The sequence below is a fragment of the Aspergillus sydowii genome (assembly GCF_001890705.1).
Source record: "Aspergillus sydowii CBS 593.65 unplaced genomic scaffold ASPSYscaffold_10, whole genome shotgun sequence".
Taxonomy (NCBI): domain Eukaryota; kingdom Fungi; phylum Ascomycota; class Eurotiomycetes; order Eurotiales; family Aspergillaceae; genus Aspergillus; species Aspergillus sydowii.
The window spans coordinates 446,336-462,056 of NW_024467868.1; the positions used below are offsets into that span (position 1 = coordinate 446,336).

The 15,721-nt window shown below is 49.2% G+C and overlaps 6 protein-coding genes across 6 annotated transcripts; 1 reads left to right on the plus strand and 5 right to left on the minus strand.

Annotated features, from left to right (window-relative positions):
- Positions 1-19: 19 nt before the first annotated feature.
- On the minus strand, positions 20-1,633 carry ASPSYDRAFT_80640 (uncharacterized protein; the record flags this gene model as incomplete). Its single annotated transcript, XM_040851052.1, has 6 exons — positions 1,270-1,633; positions 727-1,139; positions 565-668; positions 384-510; positions 127-341; positions 20-64 (listed from the first exon to the last, which is right to left on the minus strand). The coding sequence occupies exons 1-6, from the start codon at positions 1,320-1,322 to the stop codon at positions 20-22; spliced, it is 957 nt and encodes a 318-aa protein (XP_040699790.1). The 5' UTR covers positions 1,323-1,633.
- A 517-nt stretch (positions 1,634-2,150) lies between these two features.
- Positions 2,151-2,718, minus strand: ASPSYDRAFT_33993 (E2 ubiquitin-conjugating protein UBC13; the record flags this gene model as incomplete). Its single annotated transcript, XM_040845172.1, has 3 exons — positions 2,151-2,326; positions 2,381-2,601; positions 2,666-2,718. The coding sequence occupies 3 exons, from the start codon at positions 2,716-2,718 to the stop codon at positions 2,151-2,153; spliced, it is 450 nt and encodes a 149-aa protein (XP_040699791.1).
- Positions 2,719-3,370: 652 nt separating this feature from the next.
- ASPSYDRAFT_396044 (Mtc5p) lies at positions 3,371-7,880 on the plus strand. Its single transcript, XM_040845926.1, has one exon. It carries the CDS (start codon positions 3,487-3,489, stop codon positions 7,801-7,803), a length of 4,317 nt encoding a protein of 1,438 aa, XP_040699792.1. The 5' UTR covers positions 3,371-3,486; the 3' UTR covers positions 7,804-7,880.
- A 76-nt stretch (positions 7,881-7,956) lies between these two features.
- ASPSYDRAFT_157461 (putative MFS drug efflux pump) lies at positions 7,957-11,423 on the minus strand (the record flags this gene model as incomplete). The annotated part of the gene is made up of 8 exons (XM_040842642.1): positions 7,957-8,805; positions 9,387-9,722; positions 9,784-9,914; positions 9,967-10,339; positions 10,406-10,785; positions 10,845-11,001; positions 11,072-11,209; positions 11,274-11,423. 8 exons carry the CDS (start codon positions 11,421-11,423, stop codon positions 7,957-7,959), a joined length of 2,514 nt encoding a protein of 837 aa, XP_040699793.1.
- Positions 11,424-12,324: 901 nt separating this feature from the next.
- On the minus strand, positions 12,325-13,282 carry ASPSYDRAFT_33997 (PaaI family thioesterase; the record flags this gene model as incomplete). Its single annotated transcript, XM_040845173.1, has 2 exons — positions 12,325-12,702; positions 12,863-13,282. 2 exons carry the CDS (start codon positions 13,280-13,282, stop codon positions 12,325-12,327), a joined length of 798 nt encoding a protein of 265 aa, XP_040699794.1.
- Positions 13,283-13,423: 141 nt separating this feature from the next.
- Positions 13,424-15,634, minus strand: ASPSYDRAFT_207678 (ubiquitin-specific protease UBP6). Its single transcript, XM_040843924.1, has 3 exons — positions 15,555-15,634; positions 13,851-15,482; positions 13,424-13,764 (listed from the first exon to the last, which is right to left on the minus strand). Exons 1-3 carry the CDS (start codon positions 15,568-15,570, stop codon positions 13,703-13,705), a joined length of 1,710 nt encoding a protein of 569 aa, XP_040699795.1. The 5' UTR covers positions 15,571-15,634; the 3' UTR covers positions 13,424-13,702.
- Between the last annotated feature and the right edge of the window lie 87 nt (positions 15,635-15,721).

Below are 15,721 nucleotides of genomic sequence, written 5' to 3' on the forward strand. Positions count from 1 at the left end.
CCAGCGATTTATGCAATTATCAATCGTGCCAATCGCAGGAAGCCCAGGGATCCGGCTTGCAGTCCTGTACCCGTGGACATGCTTCATTAGTGATCCAGTATCGCGTTGATGATTATTTGTGCTTACCTTGCATTGAATATCCCTACATATTTCGCTTGGGCACACGCCGGAGCAGCTGGCGCATACGTACCGTCCACATCCATCAGGAGGTGTACACTGCGTAAAAGTACTGACATCTTTAGCGTGGGCTCCAAGATGCTCGATTATCTTCCCGAGACGCTTTGCCTGATGGACCTTTTCTGGATCCAAGCTTTCGTCGGCCACTTTCTGCGCCATTTCTTCTTTGACACAGCAGGTTATGTTGCAGATAGGGCAGGTCTTGCGGCAGTCGGCACACCAGAGGTTTCTATGATCCCAGGCCCTGGATTCGTTTGGTCTGCGAGGGGCTTTCAGATCGCTTGCAGGAATGGCACAGACTTGGGTTCCAGTCATGCGGCGGAGGTAGGTGAGCTTTTGTCTTGTTAGTATGTGGTTCTTGATCAGACTTGTGGGGTGTATTCTCACCAGTTCCTCGGCCGATGCCTTGCCAATCTCTGGGTCGCGTTCGGGCTCCTTGTTTGACATTGCGATTTGAGCCTCGCAGTAATCCAAGTCGAATTGCATATAATCTGTGATAGGTAAGTTAGCCAGCGTTCACGGAAGGACGAGGGATCTGTTGAACCTCACCACCTGGCGACCTGAGGAACTTGAGACCGAAAGTACCACCAGAGTCTTTTTCCTTCGAAAAGCCTTTGTTCTTCTTCTTTTTCTTTGGGTTTTGAGTGATCGTCGAGGTTGAGACGGGACTGGTTCCTGTCGACCCTGTGTCCTGTGTTGTGACCGACCAAGCTCCTGTGCCGTTATTGGACGACGATGTCGATTCCCAGCTTTGCCTTTCGGGCACAGTGGATGATCTAGAAGTTATGGTCAGAGCTTGAAGGCGTTGTCGGATAGATGTGCCTTTGGGCGAGTCTGTTTCGACGTGATTGTGCTCTTCAAACTCTAGGGTACCATCAGCCAATGGGCTGCGTAGTGTGGACAAATCAATGGACGTGTTGTTTTCAATGTGAAGGGTGGCCTCAATGTCCTTGGTGTTATCGCTACAGTAGTGGTTGGTGTGAATGTCTGGGGGATGTTCAGCTGCACCACCACTGCTACAGTTGTGACTGTTAGTGAATGTAAATTGGGTGATTTAATCTCCTAGGAGCTGTGGAGGACAGCATTTGGTACCTGGTAAGCCCATTCAGACCAGAAAGTTTCTTCTTTCTTGCTTTATTCAACATCTTCTTCTTGTTGTGAGGTCACGTTTGAAGACGCAGGTTGTGTACAGGTTGTGTACTTGAGTCGTGCAAGAAGAACTTTTAGGCTAAGTCTGAATTCATGTAGAAACACATAATTATAGCCACAAGAATAGTGAGGGATTTATACCAGGTTAATGCTATTACTTATATGTTCCAAGGCTTTACAGTATTTGAGCTTGTTTCACAGTTTCACTCAGAGCTAAGTAGAGAGGATCGTTTCCTTTATAACACAGTCATGGAACAAGCGGATTGTAAATTAGGAAGCCAAAAGTAGCTTCTGTATTTGAAAAAAAAAAAAAAAAAAAAAAAAAAAGGAAAAGGAAAAGAAAAGAAATTGCGTCGGATTGTCTTTGTAAGGCAAGTCAGTTCAGCGCAAAGCGAACAGGGTGCAGAACTACTGCCGGAGGTAATTAGAGCCAAAGTCTTAAACGCTCATACGAGTACATAATGTTTTAGAAGTCAATAGTTCTATTGAATTGGGTTCTAAGATAAATTCTCAGGTAGTAATTCAGGGCTCCGGGCAGTGCAGAAGGCTTACGGTATGGCATGCCTGGAAAATCGGAAATGAGTAGTTGCCCTTTCGCCGTATATCAGCGTAGAGGGTATAACGAACCAGAACTGGAATGAAGTGCAACTGTATTCAGCGAGATGCGGGCTCCTTCAATCCATCGGATAAACAAGGCTAAATTTTAGAAAAATCTTGACCTGACAGATCAATGCGAGTACGGCCAAAGTCGCATGTTTTTACTCATGGTCTCATCACGGTGTCGTCGATGGTCATTCACACGGCAACTGAATAGCAAAGGATTCCTAAGTCATTGCGTGGGTAATAGTCCACTCCTTCGCGGTCTTGATAGCCGCCGCTTCGTCCTCTTTCCATCGCTGGGCAACATCGTTTGCTAGAGGGTCGTCAGGATTCGGAGCTCCCAACAAAATCTGAATCGATAGCAGAATGGTACGAATTTGGAGAGCCGGCGACCAGTTACCTAGTCAATCATTAGTTTATGCATTTTAGTAAAGCATGTACGCCAAGAACATACTCTTCAAAACATCAAGGCAGATACGCCCAAGACGATCAATGTTGGGGTGGTAGATTTTGGTCAGGAATCGAATCTTGGGAGGTGTCATCGGGTAGTCCTCAGGCAAGAATAACTCGAGACGGAATATTCCACCTTCATATGGCGACGCCGCTGGACCGTGGATTGTAACATCGAAATAGCGCAGGTTGTCTTCGTGAGGTACGGCGGTGATACCGGGGACGCTTAAAATGGATAAATTAGTATCGCAGGTCTGGCCAGGTTTTGAAACTGGCTTTGTCGACTTACGGTTCCGCCAGGAGACGTTCTGTCTCCTTCACGATTCTCTTCGGCAAGGCCATCTTGTGCTGCGGTCTGTTCTCCGAGGCTCAAGTGTATGCGCGGGGTTCTTGGTTTCGAGATTTCTGTCTTCGTGCAAGTTCAAGAATCTGGCTATATCAGATCGTACGCGGAGACAAGTGGAATCGGGCCACAGAAAAACTCCAAGTCGGTCAACCAACGGGGAGCAAGAACAGGCGAACTCAATAGTCCTCGATTAGAACTTATCGCAAAAGATTAAGCGGCGACGTAACCGGCGGAATGTCGGAGGGGCTCTGCACTTATAGATGTCTCGGTCTCCGTAGTGAATCCGGCGGATCATTCGGACCGTAAGTGAATCCTTGGCGCCGTTAGCTCGGTAGCTAACTGGGGTTAATCGAAGACGATTATCAGACCCCGTCTGTGCTTGCTCCGACCTTCGCGCCAACCGATGCCTGAGCCTCTCTTCAGTACACTCAACCTTTCGCGAGAATCTCACTCGTCTCGCCACTCATATGTAAGCAATGTCGTGATTTACTACTTAGGATCTCATGTACTAACTAATATCGTTGGACCTAGACAAACGCGTCCGAAACTAGTTCCCCACGCCATGCGCGCCATGCATACGATCAACCCTTGAGCTGTTGCAGTCTACTCTGTACTCAGCAATAACCTCCGTGCTCTGTCGAGATGAAGAAGGCTACGGCTAATTGCAACCCTTACGATCAATGTATCCGCCAGTATCTCGAAAATCGCCCTAGTAGCATATCATAGACGGGGCCGTTTGACGACCGGCCGCCGGTAACATCAAAATGTCCGACTCCAACGAACCAAGGCCGTTGACTTCGGCGTTCGAAAGTCCAACATATGGAGAGGACAGCTCTTTTCACGTGGATCAACCAGTTGGATCCATGTCCATATCGCCTTGCGGCCGAGACGTCGTATTAGCCTCCAAGGAGGGACTTCACATAATTGACCTGGATTCGCCTTACTCTCCGCCTCGGTATCTTCCCCATCATACACCATGGGAAGTTGCAGATGTTCAATGGTCCCCATTTGCTGCTCGAGACTATTGGGTGGCGAGTACATCAAATCAGAAGGCGTTGGTATGGAATCTAGCAATGCAGAGTTATCAGAACTCTATTGAACATGTTTTGCATGCTCACACGCGCGCCATTACCGATATAAACTTCTCGGCACATCATCCCGATGTCCTTGCGACCTGTGCGGTCGATAGCTTTGTTCATTGTTGGGACCTTCGCGATACCTCACGACCAGCTATCTCATTCTCGGATTGGTTTGCAGGCGCTACTCAAGTGAAGTGGAACCGGCAAGATCCCAATGTAATTGCGAGCTCTCACGATAAATTTCTTCGTATCTGGGATAAGCGTATGGGAGCTTACCCAATCCGGTCTATCCAAGCTCACGATACCAAGATCTACGGTGTTGACTGGAATAGGGTTCGGCCCGGAGCTTTGGCAACATGCTCTTTGGATAAAACAATCAAGTTCTGGGACTATACCGTTGAGGATGACGTACCGGAGAAGGTGATCCAGACGCCATTTCCCGTTTGGCGTGCAAGAAATACGCCTTTTGGTTGGGGTGTTCTGGCTATGCCTCAGAGAGGCAACAGCGACCTCCATCTTTACAGTCGCAGGGCAATAGATGGGGCTGATCCTGACGGCCCGCTTCCTCCTGTACATAGCTTCCCCGGCCACAAAGGACAAGTGAAAGAGTTTCTTTGGAGGGCTCGTGGAGAAGTCATTGACGGCATCGACCACAGAGAATTCCAACTAGTATCTTGGGGGACTGATAAGGAACTCCGCTTGCACCGTGTTGATTCTGACATTCTTGAAAAGGTCGGCTATGAGAATGGGAAATCTTTCATCTCAAACCTAAATATCACCCGGAGAGGAGCGGTCTACAGGAGCTTCCGGGATGAAAATGTCGGCTTAGAATACGAGGAAGATGGTCCTTCATCGCCGTCTTTCGAGCCCACTGTGTCCCCATCCTCGCGCGCCGGTATGAATACCATATCAATTCCATACGCTCCTGCTTGGTCGCAAGGAGCGAACGCCAACTCGAGAGTCGAAATGCAAAATAGATCTGGTCAGCGGACTGATACAAACCCGATTGCCTGGATGAGGGGCGTGAAAATATCAGGATGGGATATCGAAACGCTTGGGGACGAAATTACCCACGTTGGCGAGAAGTTCACGAAGGTGGCCTTCGAGTCAGTTGACGTCAGACGACGGAAGGCTACAATATCTTTACATGGCCCTTGGGGTGCTGACGGTGCATCACTTTTCATCCGAGTGGACATCAAATTCCCGCCCGATTACCCTAGGGATTCGGTACCCACTTTCAATGTTCAGAAGACCACCGCTGTTAGTGATCAGCTCGCCAGCAAAATCGTCGCAGAGCTCCAGACTATCTCTGAGACCTATTTATCCTCCAAGCGAGGCTGTCTTGAGGGTGTCGTTCGGTACCTTTTAGGTGAAAGCAGCCTCGAAGAAAGTATCGCATGGATCCTGGGGGAAACTGCTGAGACTGTGAAATCACCAACGAATGACCATGTCGGGGGCGATGAATCCAGTGACGAGGACGAAGTCGGATTGTCACAAAGTCAAGAGTTGGCAATTAGCTCCGAGTTGATTCGGCCTGTCAATGCGAACGTAATGGTCCCCAGAGCAAGGGAATGTGGAGCAGTTTGGGCCAAGGACGGGCGTTTGGTATGCTTTTTCCCAACGAAGAAGGATAAGTCAGCATACTCTCTTGAAAACCTAGGTTTCAAAGAGATGACGAGACTGTCGAGAACCGACAACCTTTTCGAACGGTTTGGACGTTTTGATACGAGTTCTCCAGGGCCCCGGGTAACAGGTACAATTGCCAGTACTGACGACGGTGCATCTGAGTATTCCGATGACTCTGAAGCTGAAACCTCCAGTTCTTCTGGGTCTTCTGGAATTCTATCAGGGCTTCAACATCGGTTCCCAACGCCCCAGACATGGCGTAGTGCTGGGAGTCTTGGTTTCTATCGACCTCGCTCGACGGACAATTCCCAGAGGTCAACGGTTGGCGGGATGACCTCCCGATCCTCTGACGCACCGCAGAATGTGATCTCTATACATGACCTGAGTAGTATACTACCAGCCAAGCGAGAGTTGGGTCGTGGATACCGTATATGTGGGAAGGTCGTTGACGTGTGTGCCCATAACGCAGCGGTTGCCCTCGACCACGGTTACTATGAGTTAGCTCGTATTTGGGGGCTGGTAAAACTCATTCTGCATCAAAGAAGATCGTCGCGATCACCTCCCATTCCGAAAAATACAGGCAAAGCATCGCACATCCAACGAAAAGATAGCGCTATAGATTTAAGATCCGATGCTCTCCATCCCGATCATTCTTCTCGAAATACGGCGGGTGTCGTTCAATGGGGCGACCATCCTTTCGGTGGCCATTGGCTCATTCCTGCACTTTTCGCATATTTTGAACGGATCGGCGACATACAGATGGTTGCGATGCTTTCCTGCGTTCTGTACGAACCCGACCTCAAGGAAGCCCCATCAGAAGAAGATATGTCACCAAAACGTGCAGGTCATGATTCCTTCTCACTAGATTTCCATAACTCTCCCGGTACCGGGACGAACAAATCGCAAGTGGTAACGCCCCCGAACTCTACGCCGAAAGAGAGTCATACCACGCCTGGTACACAAAGCTCTGGGCGATCATCGTCAGAGCTGTGGCGCCCAGGTACTACTCCACCATATTCCACAGGCACCACACCCCCTTTGCTTTCTCGTGCAAGTGGATTAGGTGTTGAGAGGAGGGCAGTTACCCAGAACCCGTCATTAGCTGCGTCGCCAGACCAACAATCACAACCACGAACCGGCACGGGCTTTGGATCTGCTCTTGCGTCTTCTCTTTCTCGATCCTTCACGTTCGGGCCGTCTTCGGCGTCGCCTCCCGCAAGTGACCTACTTAGGAGGAAGCAGGCCCAAAATGAGAACGCTCGTACGCTCGGAGGGCCTGGGGCATGGACCCCTAGTAGCTCTAGAGCTAAGGCTGCATCTGCAAAACCCGACCATTTTACAACAACCTCCTCGCAGACGCAGTCGGATGCGGAGAGTGAAAGGTTAAATCCGAAACCAACAAAGAAAATCAGGGTTACTTTTAAAAATAAAGGCACATTTGACAGCCACACCACAATGCAAAACTTGTTCCTCGATCCAAAAAAGGATCGAATATATCGATCATACCGCATAGCCTATGCTCATCTGCTGTCGATATGGGGACTACCGGTACAACGAAGCGAAATGCTGAAAATAGGCGATATCATAAAGCATCTGGATGATACTGACGCTCATAACAGAGATTCTACTAACGCTGAGGATTCGTTTTCGCTTTCCGGTTTTGCTCGCAAGGATTTGTCCGGTGTCTCGGCAAACGATGATAGCAACGGTCTAGGGATCCAGCGGCATTGCATCAGCTGTGGTGCTCAACAGTTATCCATCTTCGCGGTTCAGGACGTCGTGGATGCCGCAGTGGCGGGCACTAATGGCCAAGCCAAAGGGGCCGCGACATCGATTATATGCTCCAATTGCAAGCCGAAACGACCGCTTCCGCTCAAACTACCGTGCGCCATATGCCGTGAAGTGGTTGAGGGAATGCTCACGCCTTGTCTCGGCTGCGGCCATGTCTGTTGTTTTAGTTGCTATCGCGAGTGGCTCTCGGTCATTTTTCCAGGAGTACATCACGGTGACAGTAGTAATGCAGACCTGGACACTCAATTTTGCCCCACAGGTTGCGGTTGTAAATGCACAGACCGCACCATGACCGATATACCGGCACCATGGAGCCATCCACCGTCTCCGAGCCTCGAAGGCGACAACAGACCTCAAACAAGACGTTCAGAAGGTTCAGGCTCCATTGACGGTTTTGTCAACCCAGGTCATCCGGAGGACGACTTAGACCATTGGGGAGCATCACCGTTTGCCTCTCTCGCCAGGGGTCTCGGTGGAGGCCTTAGTCGAGGCCTACGCGGCAAGGAGGACAAGCGGAAACCGAAAACCCCTGGGAACTATACATTCGTTCCCAAGAGGTCATCGATGAATCAGGTCCTAAGTTGATACTGAAGCATGATAATATTGTTATATTAGACGAACATATACCCTATTGCTGCGTTAATGAACTATGGAATGTCTTGCACGTTCTATACTATATATCCCCAAAACACTAGCATAACTTCCATCAACGCCGCCAAGTCGTCTAGCTATACACCTCTATACTTCTCGCCAGGAAACAGGTACCTCGTATGAAACTTTACTGATCCCCTTCTGTCTACTAATCTTCCTAATCGTAATCTCCCCGGTTTGCCCCGTAGATTCCACATGCGTCCCCCCACACGGATTCGCATCGACATCCCCAATCTCAGCAATCCGTACCCTCCCCACCCCACCCACCTCTCTCCCCTCCACCATATCAAGCTCGTCCTTCCTCTTCTCGACCTCGTCTTCATCCCACCACGATATCCGAACGGGAAGGTGCTCTCGAACTAACTCATTCACTTTCTCCTGGATCACGGGCTTATGCTCGTTATAAAGCAGCCCTTCGAACTCCATGCAAGCCTCCCCAGGAAAATGATTCGCTTTGACCTTTTTGCGATCTCCCAATTTCGATTGTAAGAGACGCATGGCGAGGCCAATTATGTGTCCTGCTGTGTGTAGACGGGAGTGGTAGTTCCGCTTTACGCGGTCTATTTGTAGGGAAACGGGCTGGTTCATTGCAATAGCGTTAGAGATTGAAGTAGAAGGTGGCGAGAACCTCCCGAAATGAAGAATAGACCCATCGCTGGCTCTTCGGACAAGTAAGACCTCGAAAAGGAAGTTGTCAGCGCGCTCTTGATTCCCCGAACTTTCGGGAGCCATCTTCCCTATATCGCTTGCTTGGCCGCCACCCTGTGGGTAAAAAACTGTTTGCTTTGTGATTATGGCAAATGTTTCCTCTAGCGGTATGTTCTTCGCGAGGCGTTTCTCGTCATCGCCTAGACCTGACAGTGGTCGGCAGGAAATGATCTGAGTGCTTGATGTGTGGAGAGAAGCATCGTCTAGATAGAGGGCTTCAGTGGGTCCCTGTGATGAATGTTAGAAGGTAATTGGGTAAACCTGGATATCTGGGGTAAGAACCATATCTTAATTATTCCTCTAAAATTTTAAGAGAGTCGGTGGTCTTTGATGAGATGGATCTTTTTATGACCGAATCTTGTTCGTCCTGGGTATCAGGACAGCAATTAATATGGTCGGGTTCGCTTCCGCGCACTGCTTTAGGAAAGTGGAGAAATAGGCCGGGGGACCATCAACGAAGAGTTACTCTCATCCAAGTGAAACTGTCTAGATAATTGTATAGGCATCAATAAAAAGACTACAAGTAGAAAAAAAACCAGAAATAATGAGGATAGTGGGTATAGTTCGGTGATCATTTATTCATTGATCGGTTTTCTAGCGTATCTCCACCATAGCTCCAAGATATATATGTATCTATATACCAGTGCAGGCACTCTAAGACAAGAATGCCGTGAGCGTCTTCGAAGTCCTTTCAATACCAGTGTGATCCAAAAGAACTAAAAATAACCAGACTAATGTATCATCACAGCAACATGATCGTCCATGTACTTTGCGATGTTTCCAAGAAAACAAGCAGAAAGAATTGAGACCCCTCCGAACGCAATACTAACATAGTAAACCCACTTATAGCTCTCCGCGTAGGCGATCTGTCCAGCAGCCACAACAGCATCATAGGCCGCCTGATTTCCTGAAATCCCCGGAATATCATGTAATCCTTCCAAGAGGGAGGCACCAGTGAGTTCAATCGCTTCGGTGATCAGGGCGACGTCTGTAATATTGAGCTGGGTGGCCATGACACCACCAATGTAGTGTTGCGAGTTGGGAACGAATTTGCTGATGAATACGTTGTAGTAAACAGTGTAGCCGATACTGCCACCGACGACACGAATTGAAAGAGTGAGGGCTGAGATGGTGGCGATGAGGTCCTAAATAAAGATTTAAATTAGAATTGCCGTGTCCGAAAACGAAAATGGGCATGTTGCATACATCTGGGCAGATGATCGTTGTGATGATAGAAGCAGGAACAACAATTCCACCAATTCCTAACCCAGCGACAACAAGAATACCCCAGAGCTTATGCAAGTTGTTAACGTCGGCGATAGCCATCGCGCCACATCCTGCGAAAGTCAGTTCATTCAACTATGTTGTCTTGGCTTTGAGGACACAAACCTGCTGTCATCAAAACGCTGCTAATAATTAAGAGCTCTTTGTTGTGACCGCGGAGAACACTGAGCAGCCATAGAACGATACAGGCACCGCCCATAATTCCGAAGCCAATGGGTAGACTGCGGATGCCAACGCCAAGAGGGTCATGGCCGTAAACATTGAAGGCCTGCGTCGGCCAGAACATAAGGACTGAGAAAAAGTTCGCCCCGGATATGAAGGTGATGACGAGCGTCAGGCCGAGAGTACGAGATTCCTGCTTCAATCGACTGGGAAAAATAGGGTACTTTGCACCGTAAATTTCCCAAAAAGCGAAGCAAACTAGAAGGACCACTCCGATTATCAGAGGAGTGAGAACATGTGCACTGTCCCAATCATACTATGATTGTTCATTAACATTCAGACGATCATCAAACGCAGCTGAGGAATAGATGGGAAAGTATACCTGATACCCACCCCATTGCATGCCAGCCATGAAGAGGATTAACCCGACAATACTGAGGAACCCGCCAACAAAATCAACTCTGCTGATAATTTCCGCTCTACTAAGACCCTCTGAGTTTACTCGGGGTGGTGGGAAATAAAAAAAAGCGGTGATGAGCACGCCGAGTGCACTCCAAGCTCCACAGAAAGCACCGACATGGCGCCAGCTGCTGGCATCGGCGATCAGTTGGGCCCAAAGCACCGATGGCGCGAAGGGAGCTATCGTGAAGATCAAAATAGCCACATACTTGCCCCGTTGGCGAGTGGGTGCCATCTCGGCCGTAGCAGCCAGTGCTGTTAGTTCATTCACGCCTGCACCTGCGCCTGCAATAGCCATACCGGCTGCATTGGATTCAGTATATTGCCAGAACATGAGGATAGAAAGTCGGTTCGAATCGTACCAATAAAGACATTCATAGTATGCGCCGTCGAGCAAATGATCATTCCGATAAGAACCAAAGTAGCTCCAATGAGAGCCACATACCGGCGTCCGATGAGATCGGAGAGGGAGCCGACGAAAGGACAGACTCCAGCCAAAGCCAACAAGTTGGCTAGGACCTATTGTTAAAACAAAGCGTTAGCCTTTATAGTTGAAATTGAAACCATCAAACTGACAAACACAACGTACAAACCAGACCCATCTATCAACACCACCAATGTCGCCATAGATGATTGGCGGGATACCACCAAAAAGATAAACTGGAATTTGACTACCAGTCCAGAGGAAGGCCATGGCAACGAAGCCCATGAATCGACGGAACGTCATCTTCAGCCACAAATCAGAACAAATGCCATGGGAACTTTGTGTTGGCTTGTGTTGTCTCCAGTACCTTATATTCTTCGTGAATCCCCCCAGTCTCGTCAGCAAAGGTGACGGTTTCCTCCTGGTGGCTAGCATTTGGCTTCAGGTTGGTGTCTGACTGGTTCGAAGTTTTCTCGTCCACATGAGACTGACCAGAATCTTCAGGTGTCGAAACCATTTTGCGTGTCCCAATAATGGAACCAAACAGAATAGTGAATTATAATAAAAACAGAAAGGGATTTGAATTGAAGCAGTAGAGTCCTTCGAGGCCCCACAGCTGCATGCACGTATACTCAAGCGGGTTACACAGACTATAAGGACAAAGAAGCGCACCAGCCCCTCTTTTTTGCCGCGGAGTGATGCTTGTATATTGGGCCCAGAATGTGGAGATGGTTCCTTGGTGTACGAATCGCGACAGGAATGAGTGGATATCGAAGTTGACACTGCAGGCGAAAGCTGAAACAGCCAGTCGGCTGTAACGCCTCTTTCAGAAGGCCGAGGCAAAACTCGAATATTTGAACTGCTTCATTGCCGACAGAAGAGAGCAACGATCGTGGTTGGAGGAGAGAGTGACCATAAAAGCCGGGGATGCGGGGGTTCCAGAGACTAAGCATCATCGAAAACGTGGAGACGAGAGTCCGGGGTGGCCGCATCCAATAACGAGGGCCGTGTCGACTTTAGAGCTCCCTAGGCTGTGGCTAGTCAAAGTCAACAACCTGTCTGGAGAGGGACCTCTTCGATTCGCTTGCGCTGCCATGCTTTACGAGCTAAATGGTTCCAAGGTTCTGCAGTGTGGCCTTCGGACAATGGGAATTTTAAACGACCCAACCAACCTATTTACAAATATATACCTAGAGTTCGCCAGTTACCTAGGTTGGAAATGAGGAGGCTCTAATGGGTCGTATTATGATGGAAGCCCTCCTGAGCTACTGAGGGTGTCCCAAACTCCTTCCACCGCTAGGTTCGCTCTATTAGGGCTCAAGCATATCCCTCAAGGAACCGGTACTCAGAATTTCCGACGGCTGTGTTATTGTAGGACGTAGGCTGGTCGTCAGATATATCCAGGGTCGAAGCCAGAATTAGTATGTATCTCCTAATCTCCGCAGCTTATATCCTCGAGGAACCACAAAAAGCCCAGTGGCATCGGCACAGACGTTTCCTTTAACATCGCGCACTTCTCCTTTCACGTAAGCCTTCCGATCTGTGCTCCGTTCTTGGTCCAAGGTCGCGTGAACAGAGAAAAAGCTATTGGAAATGGCCATGTTTCGGTAGTTGACATCCAGGTTCGCAGTGACCGCGGTACGCTCAGGCAGATTCTGAATTGCAACCCGCGCTAGGTGTTCGTCAAGTAGTGTGGCAATGGCGCCGCCATGGACAACATATGGCCATCCTTCAATACCCTTTCCGGCAAATACGACATTTATGGCTTGCTTCTCCTTGTGATTCCAGAAGACTTTCTGGATGGGCCAATTAGTTAGCAAGAATGGGCCAGCTCTCCGAGGCCGAGCTCTGTCCACCGGCACTTCCTCAAGTCGGTACCAGAAGCCCGAAGTTGAACACCAGTGAACTTGGCGGCGCATTTTTGGAGAAGGACATGGTAAAATAGAAATCACGCACCTGAATTGCCAACCTTCCGCTACCACGAAACGGCCCAGACGTAAGTCTTTGGTCTTTATCTTCGTCCGAATAGTTACCGTAAACATGCGCCTCGACGTAATCTGCATCCGACCGCAGCCGCCTCACGAGAGGTAGCTTGTCGAACATCTTAGCAACGTCCTCCATTAGGAGTATATCAACCTCTGACTCCGGCACCGGAGGCGGTTCTAATCCTCCAAAGCTATATCCGAAATAGGCTCCGATTGCCCCAAAGATCCCCAGATAGGCGAACCTTCGCGGCCATTGGGAACGTGCAGGGGCGTGTCCATGGGCAATCGTGCCAACATTCCTCGTGGTATGGAGCGTCGATCGCGGTACCGGGTGAAACTGAGCTGCGGCATAGCGCAGCCGGGGAAGTACAGTTTGACGAGCCCCGATCATGGCTGTCACATTGCACGCTGAATGTTCAATGTGTCGCGTCGACAATTGGAAGCTTAACAGCTTATCGGCAGTCGCAGACTTCAACCGAGGCTCAGCTCACGTGACTCGTCTTGGTCAACTGCTTTTAATATTGATGGATCTCACCGTATCACCCAGTATCCATGGCGCGATTAATGATTATAGACGTAGTTAAGCAGACCAAAATTACGGACTTAGGCACATTTCTTTATTTAACCTAGTATGCTTCTAAGCACGGCACTCTTAGAACGATTATCCGATCCGTCCGGATTAACTACTGCTTCTATAGAGATGTAACCAACAATGATTCCTTTCAAAAGTCCATGACATCCTTTTACCAGATGAAATCATAGAGAATATGCCGTATTATTGACCAAGGGGTACCTGGCTCACTGCGCAGTTTTACTCAGAAACCGGCAAATCAACAGCACGGTAAAGAAGAATAAGCGCCGAATGAGATTCACCTACAAAGTTTTAGCCACGGGTCTTCTCTATCGGATGGAAACAATAGGAGGTAGGGTAAGGGCAGAAAGAAAGGGTTAACACCTACCACCTCCAGATAGAGTCTCAATCTTCGATCCCTCTACCTCGGTCACCTTGTCATCATTGAACCACCACCACTTGTCGTCACCGTTGCCATTACCATCACTCTGCTTCTTAACATACGAGGTATAATGGCCGCTATCTGCACTAGCACCCTGATGCGTAATAACACCTCTCAGTTCGTACAGCCCGGTCTTGTTGGTGCCGTCATCTGCGGCCAGCTTCGGGTTGAGAAGCTCCGCCAGCTCTTTCTTAGCTGCAAGAATAGAGGCGTTCTTCTCCGCCTCGTACTCGGCATCAGTTTTGTAAGAGTCGCTCATTGCCGTATCTTCATCCTTTCCGTCTTTCGCTGCCTCCTTGCGCTCTTCAGCAGTCTTCTTTTTCTGCATTGGTTCTAAGGCAGAAGGCTCCTCGTTCTTCGCCTCTTCTTCTCTTTGGTGGGCAACCTTTTGACGTTTCCGAGCGCGCTCAAAGTCAATCTCCTCCTTTCGAATCTCCCGGACTTTATCCCGAACAGGGATCACCAGACTCTTGAGTTCGTCGGTACAGAAGTCGACCACGTCAAGTTCGGCAGGGAATGTGACTTTGCGCATGATCTTGGCTTTCTTTTGTGCATCGCGTTTCCAGAAAAATCGAACAAAATGGACAGTTAGATATTTCGGCAGCCGTGCGATGCGTGAGCGCTTCGTGTAAACAGCATCACGGTCCAAGGTAGGAGAACGCTTTTCAATCTTTTCCTCAAGGCCCGCAAGTATACCATCATGCAAATGGTTCGTATCTTTGTCGATGTGACAGTCGAGTTTATAGAACACATCAGAACTCTCGCTCGGCTGCTCACCGACCTCCTTTGCTGCCGGTTCATCGCACTCAGTAACCGACTCAAATTTCCCACCGAGATATTTATCCACGAATGAAATCTCCGAGGCCGACTCTCCTTCGCCATCTTTGACCATCAACTTTTGCCTCAACTGCGCTACGATCTGTGACCAGGCCTCCTCCGCATCTTGTTGAGCATACCCATGTCCATTTCGATCCTGCTGAGCGAACTGGGGATAGACGTTTCTTAAGGCGTTGAGAAAAATGAGTGGTGGAAAACCTTCTTGGGTTTCTGACATCTGCTTGAACAGATCCCTTAGCGAGGAAGTGAGGTCCATGGAAGCACCCAGTCCTCCCAGACCGAAGTCGCTAAGATTGGAAAGATTGGAACTGCCAGTGCTCCTGGATGGGCGATACTTCTGAAGTTCTTGGTGAAGCTCCGGAACACTCCTCAGGGTCTGCAAAGTTGAGTTGAGATAGCACGTATTCCCGAGGTTCTGCAGTCCAGCCGGGCTTGCTCCCACTGCCCTTGCAGCTTCCGCATCCGTCATATCCTCCAAAAACTTCACAGCTTCCTTTGGGCGTGTTAAGTCTCCGGCGCCCTGGCCTCCGGAAGGAGTGCCCATCATCATGAACGCCTGGTTCGGTTTCGCATTGAGGGACGAGAGCAAGGTATCATCTTTGAGCTGACCTCCCTTTACCAATATCTTCTGCCGCTCAGGCTCAACACCCGTAAGGGAATATAGTTGGAATTTGAAGGTCTCGCCGTTGGAAGATGGATCGAGCTCGACATCGTAGCGCTTTCCTTGATGCTTGACGATAACTGCGGTGTGGGATTAGCTTGGCTCTTAATAGTCGACAGCGAGTATCAGCGTAATGTAATTGAGAGATGTACCTGGTATAGAAGCCATTTTTATCGTCTTGGGATATCCCGAGTGTTAATGTCGGCTCTTTTGAAGCTTTTGCAGGGTAGTGTAGTGGCGTAAATACATGGGTGATTGTCAGCTTCCTTGGGGAGGGCGTGGGGCTATGACTGCAAACACAACAAACATCTCCAGGCTA